This window comes from Lentinula edodes (assembly GCF_021015755.1).
Source record: "Lentinula edodes strain Le(Bin) 0899 ss11 chromosome Unknown C8R40scaffold_19, whole genome shotgun sequence".
Classification (NCBI taxonomy): Eukaryota; Fungi; Basidiomycota; class Agaricomycetes; order Agaricales; family Omphalotaceae; genus Lentinula; species Lentinula edodes.
Window position 1 is genome coordinate 555,278 of NW_025764325.1, and position 21,647 is coordinate 576,924.

Below are 21,647 nucleotides of genomic sequence, written 5' to 3' on the forward strand. Positions count from 1 at the left end.
GCCTTGCCTGATTTTGCTTCCTTACCTATCATATTCCTCCTTACTACCTTCCTATATCTCCCCACTGTATACCCAGAGCTCCCCTTGTCCGCTTTTACCATTATGTAATATGCCACATGGCTGTCACATGTATAGTATATAGGCTGGGGACTCCCCAGCGTGTTATTGTCAAATCTTATCTGGAAACTCTTCCAACCTGGCTTGGTCCCTGTTAGTACAGTCTACTTGTACTTGCTAACAGGGCCTGACACGTCTCACCTGTCATACATTTCCTCTTTATCTGTTTCCCTCAACTCTGTTTCCTTCACCTCTGTTTCCTTCACCTCTGTTTCACTCAACTCTGTTTCTCTTCTCTGTCTCACCTCTCTGAACACCTCTCTCAACTTCCTGAGCCTCTCCTACAACTTACAGTCTACGTCGAGGCTCCACACCCCCAACCACCTCCATCCTCACCAACTACACCTCCTTCCCCCACTCCAGGACCTTTGGCTAGGTCCACCCAAGCTCCGCAACCACCACTGGTCAGGCTCCCTACACCAGTAGCGGCACTTATCCCACCTCCCCTTGTACGGCCTAGGCAGCTGTCCTGCTTGCTTAGGCCCAGTCCAGATAGGACGAGAGCAGGCCTTTTGTGCCAGGCCTCACAGTTGGGGAGCTCGGGGACTCACTTGGATTGCTTAGACGTGAAGTAAAAGCATATATTGGATCGTATAGACGATCATAGAGACAAAGACAAGAGTAGAGAGACAGAGATAGAGAAACTGAGAGTAAGAGAAATCCGTATAGTTAGCAGGTACAAAGGGACAGGGACTGGACCTATGCAAAAGGGTGTGTGTTCAAAATATACCAAGCTGGGGCTTGGGGATGTTGCGGTGCTACTTAAATAGGTACGGGAAGTGAACAAGAGAACATCTGGAGAACATGAGGCAGCTAATCGAGGGAGGAAGGTAATCAAGATTAGTACTTAATGGGGTTGGCGGTTAGGAGGGTTTTGTATGCGTGTCGGGGTGATCGTCAGGACGTTTGGGTAGGTATATCAGGGAAATGGTGGTACTGTCTTGGGGAGGTGCAGAGGTAGATAGGAAGTGTGACAACATGTGGCTGGTACTGGGACTGGTCTGGTTGTAGCCAGGGCATGACACTATGCACAGACCTTCGCGCGGAACATGTGTGTAACTTGCGCAGAACTTCTACGGATCACTTACCCAGCAAAGTATAACTTCAATAAATACTTTTTGAAGAGTTTACTGATACTGATTCCATTTGAACAAATCATTGAGTCCTAGTCAATATCATAAATTGTATGCAAAACCAACTCTAGAAGCATTGCACTTTTATCTACTTTACTCTTACCATCTTATACTTTTGATGAGCTGGCCATTTTACCTAGTCTCAGCAATGGGAGCACAGTGATTGTTTAGGTATGTTGAATGAACCCTTCCAACCTTTCAATTATCTATAAATGACAACAAATGCTTGATCCTGTCAAGTCCATGCCGCGGGCCTCCATTCCGCCGCTCGGTATTCCGAAGATCTGCTCTTATTGTAGTCTGCCTCTTATTGTTCTTTCTCGCTACACATACCCTTTCGTTCTAGTCTCTCACTATTGTCTTTTACCCTTTCGTTCTAGTCTCTCCTTATTGTCTTTTACTTTACCCTGCAGGTACTACTCGTATAGCTCCTAGTAGTTAGTCTGGCGCTCCGCACCGCTGCGCCGTTCCGTAGATATAAATACTGCCTGTACGCTACTGTAGTTCCTCAGTTTAATTATCAACTTAGATCAACTTAGATCAACTTAGATCTCCCTTCTCAACTTAACTCTTCTCTAAGTCTTCAGGCTCAACGCCTTGAAGTACGTTCTCCTCGACCTTAGGACTTTAACGTTCTCTGGTCCGCTCCTCGTCACCGGCGATACCGCCGCTCCGACCTGGCTGCTACTTAGTTCCTCTCTCTCTACTCTCGCTCTCCGGGGACTAACGGCGTAACGGCGGTGTTGTTAATAACTTCACTACTGTCCCACTCGTCTTCCGCACTTAGGCACCTTGTAGCTTTGGCACGGTTACACGGTGTACATGATCTTAACAGTATAATTAAACTCAATCCGTTAACGTCGTACTGACATATCATTTTTATGCCTCCGAAAACTCGAGCTCAATCTAGAGCTAACTCCGAAGAAAATACTTTCTTCACTACAGCTCAATCATTTGCCCCATTCTCCGACTCTATCTCTGCCATCGGTCAACCACGTCGCCGTAATCGCGGTTTCGGTCCAGCCACAGTTCCTACTACGTCGACTCTTCCTGAAGCCATGGAAGAAGAACAACAATTCGAATACAGCACCTTGTACACTGGTGACGGACAACCTGTCCAAGTCCTGACCCCTCGCCGTGGACAACCCCCCGTGGTTGCTCCGGCTCGGGGCCGGTCAACTACTCGAATTGATTCTCCAATTCTCCAAGCCATAGCCCGCCGTACGGGAAAACAACCCCAACGTCGAGCTGCTTCTGAATCTCCTCGTGACCCACCTCCTCACTTCGATTTGGACACCGGTGATCACGACGATCAAGACCCTCCTGTCGACCCCGACGATCCGGGTGCCGACAACAATAACGACGATCTGGATGACGATTCCGGCGGTTTACCGCGTGGTGAGCCTGGTGACCCCAGTGGACCTGGTGGTCCTGGTGGTCCCGGCGGTCCCGGCGGTCCTGGTGGACCTGGTGGACCTCGCTCTCCCATATCTCCTGACATCCCCAACGAGCAACGTGCTATGTTGGAACTCCTCTCGGGATTCAAGGGCTCCATTGAGACCCTTGGTACCGTCCTCGCCGCTCTCGGCCGTCCCTCTGATAGCTCTGAATCCAAGAGCAAGGTCAAGGAGCCAGAGGTCTTCGACGGTTCGGATCCCCGAAAACTCAAGACGTTCTTCGTCAATCTCGCCCTGGTCTTTAATGACCGTCCAAAGTACTTCACCGACCAACGGAAGGTGAACTATACCCTTTCCTATCTCAGTGGGTCAGCCAAAGAATGGTTTGTCCCTGATATCCTCGATCCGGATCTCGACTCGCTGCCGGCCTGGACGTCCTCCTTCAAGGCCCTTGTAAAGGAGCTTCAGGACAATTTCGGCGTTTACGACGCCCAAGGCGAGGCCGAAGATTCTCTCGGTAATCTGAAGATGAAGGAAACTGAGAACATCCGGAAATACAACATCCGGTTCAACACCCTGGCTGCTAGTACCAACTGGGATTCTGCTGCCCTGAAATGGGCTTATGGACGAGGCTTGGCTGAACGCATTAAGGACGAAATGGCGCGGTTGCCCGAACCGGCGACGCTCGCCGCTTATCGTCTAGAAGTTCTTCGTATTGACAATCGTTATTGGAAGCGCGAAGAAACCAAGAAGCGTGAGGCTGGCAAGCCTTTTATTGCTCGGAACCCGAAGAAGGGTTCCTCGGACTTCAAGACTGGTTCTACTAACCAGCAAAACAATTCTCAGCCTTTGGGCTCTTCGGCGCCGCTCACGCCGAAACCTAAACCCTTCTCTGGTGGTAAGCCTAACAACAATGGTAAGCCCCAGAACTCTTCGAATTCCGGCCAATCCGGCGGTCAGCGCCCCGCGTTCAATCATCTAGGAGCAGATGGTAAAGTACTTCCCTCCGAACGGGAAAGAAGGATGAAGAACAACCTGTGTCTCTTCTGCGGTGGTAAGCATCAGATTGCTGACTGCAACAAGCGAAAGGCCCGGGAATCGAAGGGCCGCGCTGCCGAGGTTGAAGAAACCCCCGAAGCAACCATTGAGGTTGTTGAAGAGGATTCGGAAAACTAATCCGCAGCTCTTGTTCCCCGGTACGAAACGGGAGCTGCGTTGATCAGGTTCGTACCTCACCTGGGGAGTTATATCTCAACGCGTCCGCTCTTTCTTCCATTGAACGATCTCTTGTAATATCATTGACTACTGAATTTCCTTTGTCCGATTCGGCCGCGCCGGCCGAACCCATCTCTGCTCTTCTTAAATTTCCTACTCTTGTTGATTCTGGTTCTACTGACTCTTTCATCGATACTCGTTATGTTTCTCAAAATTCCATTCCTACGACCAAAATCTCTCCTGTTAATCTTCGTCTTTTTGATGGTTCATTATCTTCTAAACCCATTACCGATATGGCGAATATCGCCGTTCGGTTCCCTTCTGGCGAGCTGCTTCTCTTACCCTTTTATGTCACACATTTAGATTCATCTTGTAAAGCAGTATTAGGTTACAGTTTCTTATCCCGCTACAATCCGTTGATTGACTGGGCATCTCGAAACATTACGTTCCGTAACACTTCACATCCTGATTCTCCACAGACGTCTGTGCCTTCTGCTATCAACACCGTTGATGCAAAGGTCGCTGTTCCGCTACCGGAACCTTCGCCGTCGGTTTCACCGACAATTCTGGAGACCCCTCCTGGGGACTCATCTCGCTCTCGCTCCCGCTCTCGGACTTTACGGGCCAAGCCCCTTTCGTCCAAATTCCCCTTTGAACCCATCTACTCCTACCCTACGGTCTCTCAATTCGCTGCTCAACTGGAAACTCCCGAGGTCGACATTGCACTTGTCAGTGCTGCAGTCTTTAACAGGGCTTGCAAGGACGCTGGTATGGAACCCATCTTACTTCGTGCTATCCACTCAGAGGTCGCGGCCCACGCCGCCGACCGCTCCTCCACCACTCCTACTGTCCCTCCACTCCATCCTTCTATCCCAGAAGAGTACGCAGAGTTTGCAGACGTCTTCGACGAGATTGCTGCAGATTCACTTCCTGAACACAGACCTTACGACCTGAAGATTGACTTGGAAGAAGGCGCTTCGCCGCCTCTCGGCCGTATTTACCCTTTGTCTGAAAAGGAGCTAGTTGCCCTTAAAGACTTTATTGACAAACAGCTGGCTACTGGTGCCATCACCCCATCATCCTCTCCTCACGGCGCTCCGGTCCTTTTTGTCCCGAAGAAAGACGGCAAACTTCGCCTTTGCGTCGATTTCCGTGGACTCAATCGTATCACCAAAAAGGATCGTTACCCACTCCCACTCATATCAGATCTTCTCGACGCTCCGAAAAGAGCTAAAATATACACCAAATTGGATCTCGCTCACGCTTATCATCTAGTCAGAATCGCTGAAGGTGACGAATGGAAAACCACCTTTCGGACCCGCTACGGCTCTTACGAATGGAAGGTCATGCCGTTCGGCCTTACGAACGCCCCTGCGGCTTTCCAGCGGTTTGTTAATGACATCTTCTCTGACATGCTCGATGTCTGTGTCATCGTCTATCTGGACGATATTCTGATCTACTCTGATACGCCAGAAGAACACCGAGAACACGTCAAGGAAGTTCTTCGGCGGTTACGGAAACATCGGCTTTACGCCAACCCCGACAAGTGCGAATTCAATATGGATACTGTTGAGTATTTGGGTTATATTCTTTCTCCCGACGGATTGACTATGTCCAAGGAGAAAGTTCAGACCGTTCTAGAGTGGCCGGTTCCGAGGAAGGTTAAGGACATCCAGTCCTTCCTGGGTTTTGCAAACTTCTATCGTCGTTTTATTTATAATTATAGTGATATCGTTGTGCCGATGACTCGACTTACCCGAAAAGGCGCGTCCTGGATCTGGGACAGCAGCTGTCAAGAGGCCTTCGAAAATCTCAAGACTGCTTTTACTTCTGCGCCGATACTGGCCCATTGGGAGCCGAATCGTCCACTTATTGTGGAAACTGACGCTTCCGATTACGCCATTGCGGCTATTCTTTCCATCCAATATGCTGACGGTGAAATTCATCCTCTAGCCTTCCTTTCCAGAACGCTTCATGCGGCGGAACTCAACTACGATACCCACGACAAAGAGCTACTGGCCATCTTCGAGGCCTTTAAAGCTTGGCGTCATTATCTGGAAGGTTCGGGTGATCCGGTGGACGTCGTCACCGATCACAAGAATCTTGAGTATTTCTCTACTACCAAGGTTCTCACACGCCGACAGGTCCGATGGTCAGAATTTTTACATCAATTTAATATGGTCATTCGCTTCCGACCGGGGAAACTCGGCGAGAAACCTGATTCGATAACTAGACGCTGGGACGTCTACCCTAAAGAGGGGGATATCGGCTACGCCCAAGTGAACCCTCATAACTTTCGTCCTATCTTTACTAACGAACAACTCACTGCGTCTCTTCGAGCTACCTTCTTGGAAGGTCCGGCTTTACGAGCCTCGATTATCATGGATATCGAAGCCCTACACCAAGCAATCATCCTCGCCCTTCCCGCCGATCCGAGCTCCGTTGTTGGTTTGGAACTTGCAAAAGATCCTTCCAATGAACGTTGGAGCTTAGGTAGTGACAAGCTACTACGCCTTGACGACCGTATTTATGTTCCTAATCACGGCGATCTTCGCCTTCAAGTCCTTCGCTATTTCCATGATCATCCACTCTCAGGCCATTTCGGCCAGAACCGCACTCTCGAAGCTGTACGTCGTCAATACACCTGGCCCAAGGTCAGAGACTTTGTTCGTGACTACGTTACTTCCTGCACTATCTGTGGTCGCAATAAGCCCCGCCGTCATCGGCCTTACGGCTTGTTGAAACCTCTGCCGGTTCCGGTCCGACCATGGGATTCCATCTCCATGGACTTCATTGAGCAACTACCAATGTCGAATGGCTATACAGCTATCCTAGTCGTTGTGGATCGATCTTCCAAACAAGCTATATTTATTCCAACTCACGACACCATTACTTCCGAACAACTAGCTGAGCTTTTTGTTATTCACGTCTTCTCTAAGCATGGTGTTCCTAATCATGTTACTTCCGATCGTGGTTCCGAATTTGTTTCGGCGTTCTTCCGGGCTCTCGGTAAAGCGCTCTCCATGGAACTTCACTATACCTCTGGATATCATCCGGAAGCCGATGGGCAGACCGAGCGTGTCAATCAGACTCTCGAACAGTACATCAGGATCTATTGTTCCTACCAACAAGATGACTGGTCGCCTTTACTCCCGATCGCCGAATTCGCCTATAACAACGCTCCCAATGCTTCCACAGGTATTACTCCATTCTTCGCTAACAAAGGATACCACCCAAACATCACCGTTCGGCCCGAGGTCGATATGAAGTCTGATCTAGCTAGAGACTTCGTCGTCAACCTTGATGAACTCCACGCTTTCCTTCGAGAGGAAATCCTCTTAGCTCAGTCTCGTTATAAGGAACAAGCTGACAGGAAAAGAATCTCGCACCCGGAGTTCCCGATCGGCTCCGAAGTATTCGTTCTTGCTAAGCACATTCGCTCTACTCGTCCTACTGAAAAATTCTCTGAAAAATATCTTGGTCCTTTCAAGGTCATCAGTCGACCTGGTACTCTGTCCTACGAGCTCAAGCTCCCAGATTATCTTCGCCGCATTCACCCGGTTTTCCACGTCTCACAGCTGGAGCCGGTTACGCCGAATCCATTCCCCAATCGTACTCAATCTCCTCCACCTCCAATTGAAGTTGATGGTGAAGAGGAGTACAACGTTGCCGAAATCCTTGACTCCAAGCTGGACAGAAGGTATAAACGTTGTCCTCTACGTTATTACATTCGGTGGGCCGGTTATGAAGGTACCGACGATGAATTCTCCTGGGTTGCTGCTGATGAATTACATGCTGACGAACTTGTACCGGCGTTCCACGCCCGATACCCTCACAAACCTGGACCTTGATCACACAAAATCATTTTATTCCATTTTCCTTTTTCGCCGCGCTCCGCCGAAGTTTACTTCGTGCGTTTAGAGGATAAACACGATGATAGCAAATTGAGTGTTTATCTCTTTCTCTTAATTGCTTACTTTCTCCTTCAATGTATCTTTTCACTTATATTTCATTTACATTTACAACTACTTACACTTCGAACTAATTAATTCTTCCGCCGCTTCGCGGCCCATTCGCTTTCCGATTTCAAAAATCGAGTTGACATTTTTTATATATACAAAGTTCAAAAAACCAAAAAGAAACAAAAACTATACGAAGGGGGCAGGGTTACAAGAAGATTACAAGAAGAGGGCCGAAGGGCCGAAGTCCGATGTCCGTAGATACACTACTCCGCCCTTTCCTTCCCCTTCTCCGACTGCGCCTTAGCCGGCGCCGGTTCCTCCTCTACCATCTCTTCTTCATCTCCTTCCCCATCTTCCTCCATTCCCATTTCCTCCACCTCTTTCTCTCTCTCGCGATCTTCTTCTTCATCGCTGTCCATTACCCTTCTCCGCTTCTTCGGCAACTCCGACGGTCCGGCTTGCGGCATTTCCGGGGGTGTTCTCCTCCTCCTCGCGGCATCCGTTACCAGCCAATCCAACTTCCGGTTCATGTGTCGATGGTAGGTGTTGGCTTTCACCTGCCCATCCCGAAGTTGTTGGTTGTCCGCCAGTAGTTGAGCCACCTGGCTCTCCAAGACAGCCAGGCGCTCGCCGGTCGGGTTAGAACCACCTTCTCGCTTCACAGTCGACGGCCGCCCGGAGTACGAGCACCGGACTTTCGCGTCGTGACAGGGTTTACATATGACTGAACTTCTCTTGCCAGCCTGCATCTGGCAAGAGATCTTCTTAGCCCTGCATCGTTCGCAGGGCTCCTTGTCGTCGTCGTCGTCGTCGTCGCCCTCATCCCCATCATCGGGGTCCCCGCCGACCGGCTGAAGAATTTTCAGGTTAGTACTAGCGAAATTGATAAGATAAGAACACATACCTCTGCCCTTGCCTTGCCCTTACCCTTACTCTTCGTCCTCCGAATCTCCACCACGGGACGCCGCGGTGAAGCCGACACCTCACTGGGAGAGGTACCCCGTTGACTCCTAGCTGTCGCCGCCGCGGCCAACAGCCTCCTCCTCTCAGTCACCTCCTCCTGCTGTTGCTGCGCCCGGCGGGCCTGCTCTCGCGCCTCCTGCGCCTTCCTCTTTCTCTCCGCTGCCGCCCGTGCAGCCTCCTCCTCAGCTTTCTTCCTAGCGGCCTCCGCCGCCTTCCTCGCTCTCACCCGCTCCACTCGTGCATGCGCCCTCCTGATAATTTCGTCCTCGTCTTCGTCCTCGAGGTCCTCCTCCTCTTGAGCGGCGGAGTCGGATGGTGGTGGTGGTGGTGGCGGTGGAACGGGGCGCGACCGCGAAGGGCCGGCAGTAGCAGAAATAGTGGTTGTAGTAGTGCGGCTAGCGGACATTTTGGACTTAGAAGTTTTGGTGACTTGGGTCTTATTGGCGAAACTCTGGGCCTTTTATAGGACAACAACTGCGCACGGACCAGCGAAAATTTTCCTTCCAATTGTACTTGGTGTACGGTGAACCGACGCCAATTCCCGGTACTAACGGCTTTTGAAAATTTTCCTGCTGACTGATGGGCCAAATTCCCGATCCTGACGGCCTTTAAAATTTTTCTTTGGTGACTAACCAACTCCCGGTATTAATGGCTTTCGAGGGCTCAAGCCTAAGAGGGGGATACTGTCAAGTCCATGCCGCGGGCCTCCATTCCGCCGCTCGGTATTCCGAAGATCTGCTCTTATTGTAGTCTGCCTCTTATTGTTCTTTCTCGCTACACATACCCTTTCGTTCTAGTCTCTCACTATTGTCTTTTACCCTTTCGTTCTAGTCTCTCCTTATTGTCTTTTACTTTACCCTGCAGGTACTACTCGTATAGCTCCTAGTAGTTAGTCTGGCGCTCCGCACCGCTGCGCCGTTCCGTAGATATAAATACTGCCTGTACGCTACTGTAGTTCCTCAGTTTAATTATCAACTTAGATCAACTTAGATCAACTTAGATCTCCCTTCTCAACTTAACTCTTCTCTAAGTCTTCAGGCTCAACGCCTTGAAGTACGTTCTCCTCGACCTTAGGACTTTAACGTTCTCTGGTCCGCTCCTCGTCACCGGCGATACCGCCGCTCCGACCTGGCTGCTACTTAGTTCCTCTCTCTCTACTCTCGCTCTCCGGGGACTAACGGCGTAACGGCGGTGTTGTTAATAACTTCACTACTGTCCCACTCGTCTTCCGCACTTAGGCACCTTGTAGCTTTGGCACGGTTACACGGTGTACATGATCTTAACAGATCCTCAGTTATTAGACATAGTGGGCAATGACTACAGGCCTTGACAACACTGTGTGATATTGGGAGGTGAAAGAGGTCTCTTTATTGAGACTGTTGGGTCAAACAATAGACTGGCAAATTTTAATTTACCTGCAATGGCACTACATTACTGTTATTCAATTTCTTGTTGGAAATTTCAATGGTATCTGAGGGTAGCATGACATTGATTGGCTCATATGATGCTGAAGATTATACCAGCCTTTTAGTCTGGTGGGAGCACATCTTGATTTCTCTACTCAAAAGGGCTTTACAACACTATTGAGAAGTAAACTTGTAGTTCCTTGCAATTGTATTGAACTAGATCACTAGTTCAATGGCTTCTTAATGGTCTCATGATCAACTTTGCAGATTAAATTAACATCTCCGGCAAGTGTACAAAGTATAGAGATAAGTGTAGTAACAAAGCATGCAGCTACAATGTATACATGCAAACATGTGCTGAGCAATGGTGAATGGATGAGTGTCAGCGACTGATTCTAGTAACAGGTGTCACCAGGTGTCACACTCAAGAAAACCTCAGGTAGTGAAGCGATAAAGGAAGTAAGCAGAGTTCTGGGCTAAACCAGGTAGAATAGACGAGATCAAAGCTAAGGAAATACAGCAAGTAGCTATAGCCTATATACTAGTGAACAACCCTCTGCCCTAGTAATGCCCAACACCCTGGGTTAGTGGTAAACATGAGTAGAACATAAGTAAAGCAATGTGTAAGTAATGAAAGCTCGATCGCCATGCTGTATACATGTTGTGAGACTGCTGTGTTTAATATAAGTAAATGAAAAGCGCATGTTGTATCAGTAAGCATAAATAATAGGTCAGGTGACAAGATAAGACAAGATATAGGATAAGGGAGATAGAAGATAAGACAAAAGATAAAAGATAAGACAAGGGATAAGGAGAAAGATAAGATGAAAAAGAAGTGATCGTAACATTACCCCCCCTTTAAGGCGCGAATTCCATGACGCACAAGTCGGTTGACAAGTGCTTCAGACGGCATGGTACTTGGGACTGGTTCTATGTCTGGTGTAGGTATTTGTCGGAACAATTCAGTGGGAAATTGAGCAATCGGAATCTCGATCCGTTTAAGGGTTCGAGGCCTGGGCTTGTTAGGATACTTCTTGTGGAAGTCCTGAACAGCTTCCTTGGCATTCGTCATATTAGCTGCAGGTTCCCACGTCATTTCATGTGGTCCGTAACCTCTCCATTTTACCTTGTACTGGATGCCATTCCGATACTTGCGTGCATCCACAACCTCTTCTACTTCGTACTCTTCTTCTTCTCCAACTACTTCTGGAGGTGGCTCGGTATTTCGGGGTTGTGTTGGGAATTGGGGTTCATGGTACGGGGATAGGTGTGTTTTGTTGAAAACATTATGGACTCTTTTCCACGTGCGAGGGATGTCGAGTTTGTATGAGCTGGATCCGATCTTTTCAAGTACTTTAAACGGTCCAAATCGTTTATCCCCGAGTTTCTTCATTGGGCGATCTGTCGTTATGTTGGTTCCTTCAAGCCAGACTTTATCACCAGCCTTATACTCTATCGCTTCATTCCGGTGTTTATCATATTGGCGCTTCATGTCCTCAGCGGCTTTTTTCAGCGCTGATCCTACTTCTTCCCTGATCTGTTTCATACTATCGGCAAACTCCTGTGCTGTTGGGTTTTGTGACATCATCTTTGGTGCGGTTCCTTTGTATGGGTGTCTGCCATTGTCTGCGTAGAAGGGCGAAACCTTCGTAGCTGAGTGTACTCGATCGTTATATGCAAACTCCATCATAGGAAGCCATTCGTGCCAATCACTCTGATGATGATTCACAAAAAGACGGATGTAATGTTCAATTTCTTGATTTATCCGTTCCGTCTGGCCATTAGTCTGAGGATGGTATGCAGTTGTATAGTTGCTTTCGATTCCTAGCAACTTGTACAGTTCCTTCATGAAGCGGGCATGGTACTGAGGGCCGCGATCGTGGACAATCTTTCGGGGCATTCCATGGATCGGGAATACTTTGTCACGATAGACACGTGCCATTCCTTCAGATGTTATCGTAGTATGCGTGGCAAAGAGCCGTAACCTCTTTGTGAAGTGATCAACAAACACGCTGATGGCATTATACCCTCCAGACTCCGGTAATTCGCCAATCATATCTGTTCCTATGATTTCCCAAGGCTCAGATGGTACGTCATGTGGATGTAATGGTCCTACGGGTTTTGTACGATGTGTCTTTGTGGCCTGACATTTTTCACAGCCTTCCACGTTGATCCTGACGTCTCGACTGATTCCTGGCCACCAGTAGTTGCGTGTAATTAACTCGATAGTTTTATAGCGGCCAGGGTGTCCTGCTGTCTGGGCGTCATGATGTGCCTGTATGATTCGTCCTCTGAGCTCTTTGTCCTTGGGGACATAGATGCGTCCTTGCCAAACTGCTAGTCCATCCTCGGTTTCAAGCCATTCCTTGTCTTTAGACTCGAGGGCAACCTGTACCAACTTGTCTCGCTGGTTCTTCTTTCTTCGGATGAGATTAAGTAGATCGTCTTCGGGAGCAGATGTCTGATCGAAATGAAAAATTCTGGTTTTAGCAGTGTGACGTTGGTATTGTCATTCTCCCCTTTCTCAAGGCCTGACATCCTTGACAGAGCATCGGCTTTTCCCATCGATTTCCCAGGCTTATGGAAGAGCTCAATATGGTATTCAGCAATTTCAACTACCCATCTGGCTTGTTGTCGATTCAACTTCTGAGGTTTCCGGAAATACTGGAGATTCTGGTGATCGGTAAAGACTTCAACAGGTTCTTTTGCGCCCAGCAAATACTGTCTCCAGTCTGACAGAGAATCCATGATGGCCATCATCTCCTTGTCGTAAATTTCATAATTCCGTTCAACCTCGTTAAGTGACCTGGACCTGAAGGCTACTGGTCTCCACTTTCCGTCGACGTTTTGCGATAAAACAGCACCATTTGCGTAATCAGAAGAATCAGCTTCAATCCGGAACTTTCCAGTCTCTCTTGGGATAATGAGAGTGACGTCTTCGATGATCCGGTCTTTCAGTTGATTGAACGCATCTTGTTCAAGAGATGTCCATTCCCAAGTCGCATTCCCTGTGAGCCGTGTTAGGGGTTTGGCAATTTTACTGAAATCTCGGATGAACCGGCGGAAGAAGTTGCAAAACCCTAAGAACGATTGTAGTTCGCGCTTTTTCTGTGGTGGTTGCCAGGTTCGAACTGCTTCAACCTTTTTTGGGTCCATCCGGATTTGTCCATTGCCTACGATGATTCCAAGATATTCAACTTCCCTAGCCTCAAAGGTGCACTTTTCAGGTTTCAAGTACAGTTTGTTGGCTTTTAGGATGTCAAGAACCTTTCTGACGATGATTCGATGTTCCTCAATGTTGTCCGTGAAGATAAGGATATCATCCATGTAGACAATGACGTGTCCTTGATCAATGAGCTCTCGAAGGATGTGATTCATGAATGCTTGGAACATGGCGGGTGAGTTTGTAAGTCCGAAAAACATAACTGTGGGCTCGAACAAGCCTCTGTTTGTTCGGAATGCTGCTTTCCATTCATCACCTTCTTTGATCCGGATGTTATTAAATCCCCATCGGACATCCATTTTGGTAAAGATCTTGGAATTCTTCAGTTTATCAATGAGTTCCTGAATTAATGGGAGTGGATATCGATTCTTGACAGTCATGTCATTTAACTTTCGATAATCCTGTACAGGCCGTAGTGTTCCATCTTTCTTTTTGACAAAGAAGAAAGGTGAAGCCATGGGTGAGCATGATGGTCATATTCGTCCTGATCTAAGATTTTCCTCTAGGAATTCATCTAAAGCCTTCTGTTCTGGTGGACTGAGGGGATAGACTTTACAGTCAACTGGTTTGGAGCCTGGCGTTAACTCTATGGCATGATCCCATGGATGTCTTTCTGGCATTTGGTCAAAGTCTTTTTTACTAAATACATCAGCATACTCGGCAAGGTACGGAGTAGCGGCATCTGTAGTGGCAGTTTGTACTTTGATATGGCCTTGGTCAGAAAGATACCCATCCCAATCGAACCAGAAGATCCTTTCACCATCGACAAGTTTTTCCTCTGTACCATCATCCTCAGGTGATTCATAGTGTGGCAAATACCCGCATTTGTCAGGACAATGTTCGAACGTTAACGTAGATTCCTTCCAATCAATGCTAGGATTATGGTAACGTAGCCAGTCTATGCCTAGAAAGATATCTGTCTTGCCTAGATTGGTAACTGCCATATCTATTCGTTCGGCATGATCTCCTATCACCATTCGGACTTGTACATAGCCTTCTATGGAACCATTTTTGTTCAGAGTGCCATCGGCATTATAGACTGGCATTTTGACTGGTAACTCCTTAACAGCGAGCTGGTGATGTTCTACAAAATCCTTATTGATACAGGACCCTGTGGCTCCGCTGTCTAGGAGGGCTTCCGTTTCAATCTGTACACCATTGTTGATATTCTCAATAGTGGTTCGCAACTTTAGCTCACGTCCTCGGGTACCTCGGACGAATCTCTTACGACTTTTGAGATTGGTAACTGCTTCAGTTGCGGTTGCATGACTCAGATTTCGTACAGCCAATACCGTTTCTTCCGATGCTTCTCTGACACGACTTTCAGGCATCCAGGCTCTAAGGATTCCTATAGCCATAGGGAGTTTGTCCATTTGTAACCGCTGCACCACCCATTTAGGTGTGTTTGGTTCATATCTCACAGGTTTTTCCTCAGCTCGGGTCGTCATTGTAGATAAGTTATTTTTATTGGGTGTACCAGTACTACCAAATTCAAAACTAAATTGACTGTCTACATATGACGATGTCGAAAAGTCCGATGCTGATTCTGAGATTGGCCCCGGCAGACCTGCGTCTACTGCTGGGGCAGGACAAAACCCAATTCTTTGGCCATAGCTACCTGATCCTCCTGTGTCATCCGGCTCCACATGCCTCTGACGAACTGCGGCTTTGGTGCTTTCTCTGGACAGAACTTCGCAATGTGGCCTTGCTTGCCACAATGGAAACATTCCTTGTTGCGACGCGCAGCGTCGATGTCCATTGGTCTGCCTGCACCTTTGAAAGTTGTTCCAGTACCGTCTTTCCTATCCTGGGTGGGTACCGCAGGGGTTGGAGCCTTAGTTATGGGAGCCTGTGTCGTTTGTGGTTGCCATCTCTGGCTACTAGGTCCTTGCCCAGCATTCCGCTGGTATCTGTTTGACCAATTCCGTCGCATTTCCTCACGACGCCACCACATGTCATCGATACTGATAATCTTCTGTTTGAGTTCATCGAATTTCTCGATTTGCTCATTGCTGGTGCCATATACTTGGTCGATCAGCTTCGGCTTTACGTTCATTTCAATTAGCCTGATGACGTAGGGGGCGTCCTTAGCATATCCGGCGTCTCGCATGATGACTTCAAATTCCTTGAAGAAATCCTCTGCCCTCTCATTGGGGCCCTGACGGAGATGTTCTAGCTTCTCCTGAGCATTCTCTGTGAGTCCTTTGTCTAGGAAGGAGGCATTCAATGCATCCTTGAATCCTTTCCAGGTGACTTTCCATTCCTCCTCGTCGTCATTGAAATTATCGTCTGTATAATTCTGGACCCAGCTACTGACTTTGGGACCTCGCATATACGAGACCGCAATGTCGATTCTTTCACTGTCTGTGACGATCCTATTCCTTGGATCACGAATGTAGGCAAAGAGGGTATGGCGCCACTCTTTGAACTGGGCTTTGTTGCCATCAAAGATGCTAGGCTCTCTGAGCAATGACTTGCCATGAATATTGGAGGTAGTGGTGGTGGGAGCGGGAGTAGGGTTAGACATGCTGAAGTTGGGTGGTATGTAGGCGGGTATGAATGAGGTGATATTTCGTTCAATAGAGGATGAAGTGGATGGAGCAGATGAATCGGGGGTACGGTAACGATTGGTTTGTACCGAAAGTCTAGGTCATCCTAGTCTTGAAGTAAAATCCGTTGTAAGGAAGACGAGTTACTAATGCAACTCGGTGGTGATGATGGGAAAATGTATGATTGGATTCGTAGAAGTCGGGAATAATATGGGAGAGATTTCGAAAATAGAGTACGATGATGTGGGAAGCAGCCTTCCACTCTCGATTGATGAACAGATGCACCCTCCCTATCTAGGAATGGAGCTCGTTGTGCACGCGAAGACCCCTCTCCGAAGATTAGTGATCAGTCGACGCTTTCGTCTGCCAGTACGGTGTCGGACTCAACGTTACACCTTTGTACTATAGGCGACACTGCTCGAATAGAGAGTAGAAGTCTGTGAAGGGTTGGTAAAAATGTGAGCGGGGATAATTGTGATAGGGATATGATTGCGTAGCGTGTGACAGGTGGTAAGAATAGCTTTGATCTTCTGTCAGCGACTGATTCTAGTAACAGGTGTCACCAGGTGTCACACTCAAGAAAACCTCAGGTAGTGAAGCGATAAAGGAAGTAAGCAGAGTTCTGGGCTAAACCAGGTAGAATAGACGAGATCAAAGCTAAGGAAATACAGCAAGTAGCTACAGCCTATATACTAGTGAACAACCCTCTGCCCTAGTAATGCCCAACACCCTGGGTTAGTGGTAAACATGAGTAGAACATAAGTAAAGCAATGTGTAAGTAATGAAAGCTCGATCGCCATGCTGTATACGTGTTGTGAGACTGCTGTGTTTAATATAAGTAAATGAAAAGCGCATGTTGTATCAGTAAGCATAAATAATAGGTCAGGTGACAAGATAAGACAAGATATAGGATAAGGGAGGTAGAAGATAAGACAAAAGATAAAAGATAAGACAAGGGATAAGGAGAAAGATAAGATGAAAAAGAAGTGATCGTAACAATGAGCCTCCAAGAATATCATCAAGTACATTCAGTGTATAGTATGCCATTTTCATGCAGGTGTTATAGACATGAAATTCATTCCATGGTGGGGGTATTACATGTATATTGATCAGGGGACTTGGTTTCTTACTTGTGTACATAACTAAGGACTAATATCTGAACTTGACACACAGGAAGAGAGCATAAAACAATTGAGCAAGAATTGAGCTTGGAACAGTCAGACAGGCAACTCAGATACATTTAATGTAGACAGAACTGCAGTGAAGAGTGGCAGTTACTTTGTAGAAACTGTTACTACGAAAGTTCTGTGCTTCAATCTGCATGGATTTGCATGTAACCTGGGCGGATCTGCACCTAACATTGCACGGATCTGCATATAACTTGTGCAGATCCTACATGTAACTTCTGCACCCAGCTTTTACTAACAATCAGATCAATAAGAGTCTCATTAAACAGACAATTTCCCTCAAACTATTAATGTGATTGTTGCTATTCAGGTACATAGCAGTATTGGCAATGACTACATAGAATATCTGTCATGCCTCGACCCGTTAGCCATAGCTTCCTGCTCCACCCTGCCCTGCATTCCGCCTGACCCCTAGCTCCCCAATTGCCTCTGCAACACCTCCCACTGTTTCCTCCGCCTCCCCTACCTTCCCATAATACCCTTCCTAATTACCCAAATGTCCTGATGGCTCCCCCGACACGCGTATGGAACCTTCCTATCACCAACTCCATTAAGTATTAATCTCAATTACCTGCCTCATGTTCCCCAGATTCCTGGATGTTCCCTTGTTTACTTCCCGTACCTATTTAAGTAGTATCGCAACGTCCCCAAGCCCCAGCTTGGTATATTTTGAACACACACCCTTTACATAGGTCCAGTCCCTGTCCCTTTGTACCTGCTACCTATATGGAATTCTCTTTACTCTCTGTTTCTCTACTCTTGTCTCTTGTCTCTATGATCGTCTATACGATCCAATACATGCTTCTACTTCACGTCTAAGCAACCTGAGTGAGTCTTCGAGCTCCCTTGACCAATACTAAAGCTCCCCAACATCTATCGTTTTGGTGAGCCAACCTCCCCAAGTGCTCCACGAGCTCTGGGATCTTGACCTAGGTAATGTCAAAGCTATCCCTTATGTCAAACTACATGCCGCTTCTCCATTACTACCTCCACCACTTGAGGACATCAGCCGCTACCACCACTTCCCGGGACCTCCTTCCTGGGCTTACACTTCATCGGGAGCTCTCATGTCAGGAACCCACATCAACTATGATCTACAACAATTCTACATTGACACTCCTATCTACTACAACTCGTACTACGCAACATTCCGATGCTCCCTAGCTTCTGGTTACCTTTAGTCCACCAGTTAACATCCTAGGGACCTCCCAGGACCTACTAGGAACCTCTTCAAGGGTCATCCCTCTCAATCCGAACTATCATTAGGTCATTCCTGTCCTTGGTCGCGGTTCCCGTAGCTCCCTTCGAGCTCCAGCTTGCTCCTAGCATGCTACAACATAAATCTCTTATACCAAACCTACCCTTAAGACCAATTCTGACCCAGGTCTTATAATATCTCACAAATACCAATCACTCACATGTGAAGATTATGAAGCAGATAAGCTTCAGAATATCTGCTCAATCATATCTTTGCTCTCAATTGTTGAATCATTGTTAGTAAGACACCAGAATAGATAGTTTAGTTAGTAATCCAGTGATACTGAACAAACTCAAGTATTAGATAAAATTTCAGGATAGGAAAATTAAATTGGACCTGTAGAGCTCCATTGTACAATATCATTGTCTGGAACTAATTGAGAAGCAATATGACTATGTAGCAGGATTTTGTACACAATGTTGTATATTTACAGATTGCACACGGAACTGCGCGGAACTGCGTGGGACTGGTGCCGCACGGGTTACGGCAAAAGTTCTGTGCCCCTACAGAAGTACTATGATGCACAAGGAAAAGCAACATCTTGTAGTAGCTCGCAGTAAAGATCAAGGGTTTTGATACCTATAATACATTAGATTTCTAGGCCTCATGGATAGGATAGGATAGGATAGTGGTATCAAAGGTATAATACGGTATAATACATGTATTATACCATCCTGTATTATACCACCTGGTTCAATACCCAACACTACCTGGAATCGTCTTTCTGTATGCTTTTTTGACTATTATTGCTGCTTCTGGAGCTCTTCTGAGCTTCTTTGTCCAAACTCCGGTGCCGGAGCTCCACCTACGTCCATTGGGCCACCAAATCAGCCAATTGATACCCAAAGTATGCTATCTCAGACAGGGATTGAGACTTCCGAGGCCTAAAGTACACTAATTCGGATGGGGTCTGGTAGCGTCAATATGATAAATAGTTAACCTGAATGCAGCTATGTTGAATGTGAACGCAAAGATTTGAACGCAACAATGTGAACGCAAATCCGTCGGAACGCAGAACGCACCGGCGGAAGGCGAAATTATACCATCCGGTCTGGTAGGAGCTTCTGGGGTCCTGCAAGGTGATTTTGACATATTTCATTCGATGAACTTCATTGCTATACACCTAGAGGGCCCACACTGCACTTCATCAACAACTTTGTACCCTACTCCTTCATACAACTCCCTCAACGAGATCAACGTCAACACAAACGTCGAAACGTGGTCTACTTTGGACTGCCGAATGCCCCACCCGAGCAAAAGCGAGGCAAGATCTCCTTTATCCCGATCATCACCATGGGAAATTAGATGAGATTCCGTTCTCTTCTCTTCCTCGCCATTCGCTGAACGACCGAACGTAAAAAATTCAAAGGAATACCAATGAACGCGATCTTCACCGCTCCAAAGACGTTTACTCATGTCAGCGACGGTCTTGCGCCATTCTTGGATAGCATTCCGGTCTATGCAGCGGTTGGGTTGGATTTTATCTGCGATCTTGTCCATCCAAGCGTAGGTATGCCTTCGTATCACTAATTATCCGAGATGAGATGCTTAAAATAAAACCAGAGGGCAAAACTCGCACCATAATACCATGAATTCTTCGCAATATTCAGTCCTTTCGGCTCCGGCACATCATCATTATCACCACTACCCCCTCCCGCTACTTTCGGTGCATAGACCCACACAGCTATTCCCTTCATATCTCGATCAGAATCCTCAGCAACAAGAACAAGAGTATATGGCCGCAAAATCATATCTCTATAATACCTCCTCCACCAAGAATCGAAATCCTGGGGATAACGGTCTTGGTAAGGAAAGAAATAGTCATGGAAGCCGTCGTGTGAGACTTGAGGTAATACGAGAGACATTATCTTCGATACATCAGAGAGGGTGGCTGGGCGAAGATGGAAGCTGGGGTGTTGTCCGAGAGGAACTGACATCGCGGGATCGACGAAATGGTGGATTCTTGGAATGTGTCCGATGGTCGACGTCAAAGCAAGAAAGAGGAGAAAAGAAAGTGAAAAAGTACCGATGCAAAACGTAATTACCATTTGGTTGTGCTTTCCCATCCCGTTCATGAAGTTCCGTATCAAAATCATGATGGGAGGTTGACGGTTGGCCTCATATTGTTCTGGGTTGAAGTTTGGCACTGATGCTGCCTTTTATCGACGTATGATGTGGCGGGATGCGGCGGGAGAAGCTTCTAGATCCCATATGCTTCCTTGATATCCGTTGCCTCCGAACATTCTTCAATTTCTTACCCAGGTTAGCGTCAAGGATGCAACCCACCCCGAAATTTAATAGAATTCTCATTCTCGCTACATATCTTGGTCGGCCAATCCCGGTCAGTTGGATTCTTCAACTGCTTGATGAACTTTTATATGCTGACATTGAATTAATAGGACAGTGCTTAAAATAGAGCAGTGTGTGGTGTACTGGATGATAATGGTTATTTGCTAAGTGAAGATGGTGTTATTGCTATTTTAGTGATGTATTCTCACTCGCGAGGGTCGCAACTATCTACGGATTTGCAGCGTTCTGCAGCTCCGCAATCGAAGCAATGGACTCCTTAACTGATGCTGTAGAGATTTGCTCCCTATTACTACTACTAGTAGTAGTGGCGGGGAACGGGTTTTATCCAGGTTTTATCCAGACTTCGACTGTCTTTAGCTGTCTTTAGACATACATAAGTAAAGAACTAAAATGGAAGTAATTGAACTACGCTGGAACTGCGCATTCTGAATTCGTGTCAAATTCGCGTTAACATGATGATCTACCCGTATACATTGCTATCATGGGGCTTTTGAATCTGTTCCCGCAATGATCGTACTGGGACGGACTCTGACGGACTTCAATAGATTCCCCCGAAAGTCATACATCAGCCAATTACTATTTTTCTTTGCTGTACTTAAGTATACTTTGTTTTTCATCTTCAAGAGATTGCTTGTCACAAAAAGCTATAAGATACACCGGAGAATCTTAGACGTTCCACCACCACTTAACTGCACCGGAATAACCCTCTCCTGAGCTTGTAAGTGTTACAATTATTTATTGTGGTGAATCCAAGTTTACGAGCATTCTCCCAAGAATGCAATTCACAGCACTTACAAAGTTCCTCGTTTTAGCCACTTTGGTTAGCGTTGTGCTCACGAATCCCAGTAAGAGTTCTTCATTTCAGCCAGAACTACACTAATGCGGGAGGGAACAGTAACCATACAAATGAAGAGAGCCGTGTTCGGC

General features: G+C 47.1%; 1 protein-coding gene across 1 annotated transcript; it reads right to left on the reverse strand.

The window, feature by feature from the left end:
• Nucleotides 1-19,093: 19,093 nt before the first annotated feature.
• On the reverse strand, nt 19,094-20,547 carry C8R40DRAFT_1106534 (uncharacterized protein). Its single transcript, XM_046228166.1, has 3 exons — nt 20,437-20,547; nt 19,990-20,372; nt 19,094-19,936 (listed from the first exon to the last, which is right to left on the reverse strand). The coding sequence occupies exons 2-3, from the start codon at nt 20,345-20,347 to the stop codon at nt 19,506-19,508; spliced, it is 789 nt and encodes a 262-aa protein (XP_046086073.1). The 5' UTR covers nt 20,348-20,372; nt 20,437-20,547; the 3' UTR covers nt 19,094-19,505.
• Nucleotides 20,548-21,647: the final 1,100 nt, after the last annotated feature.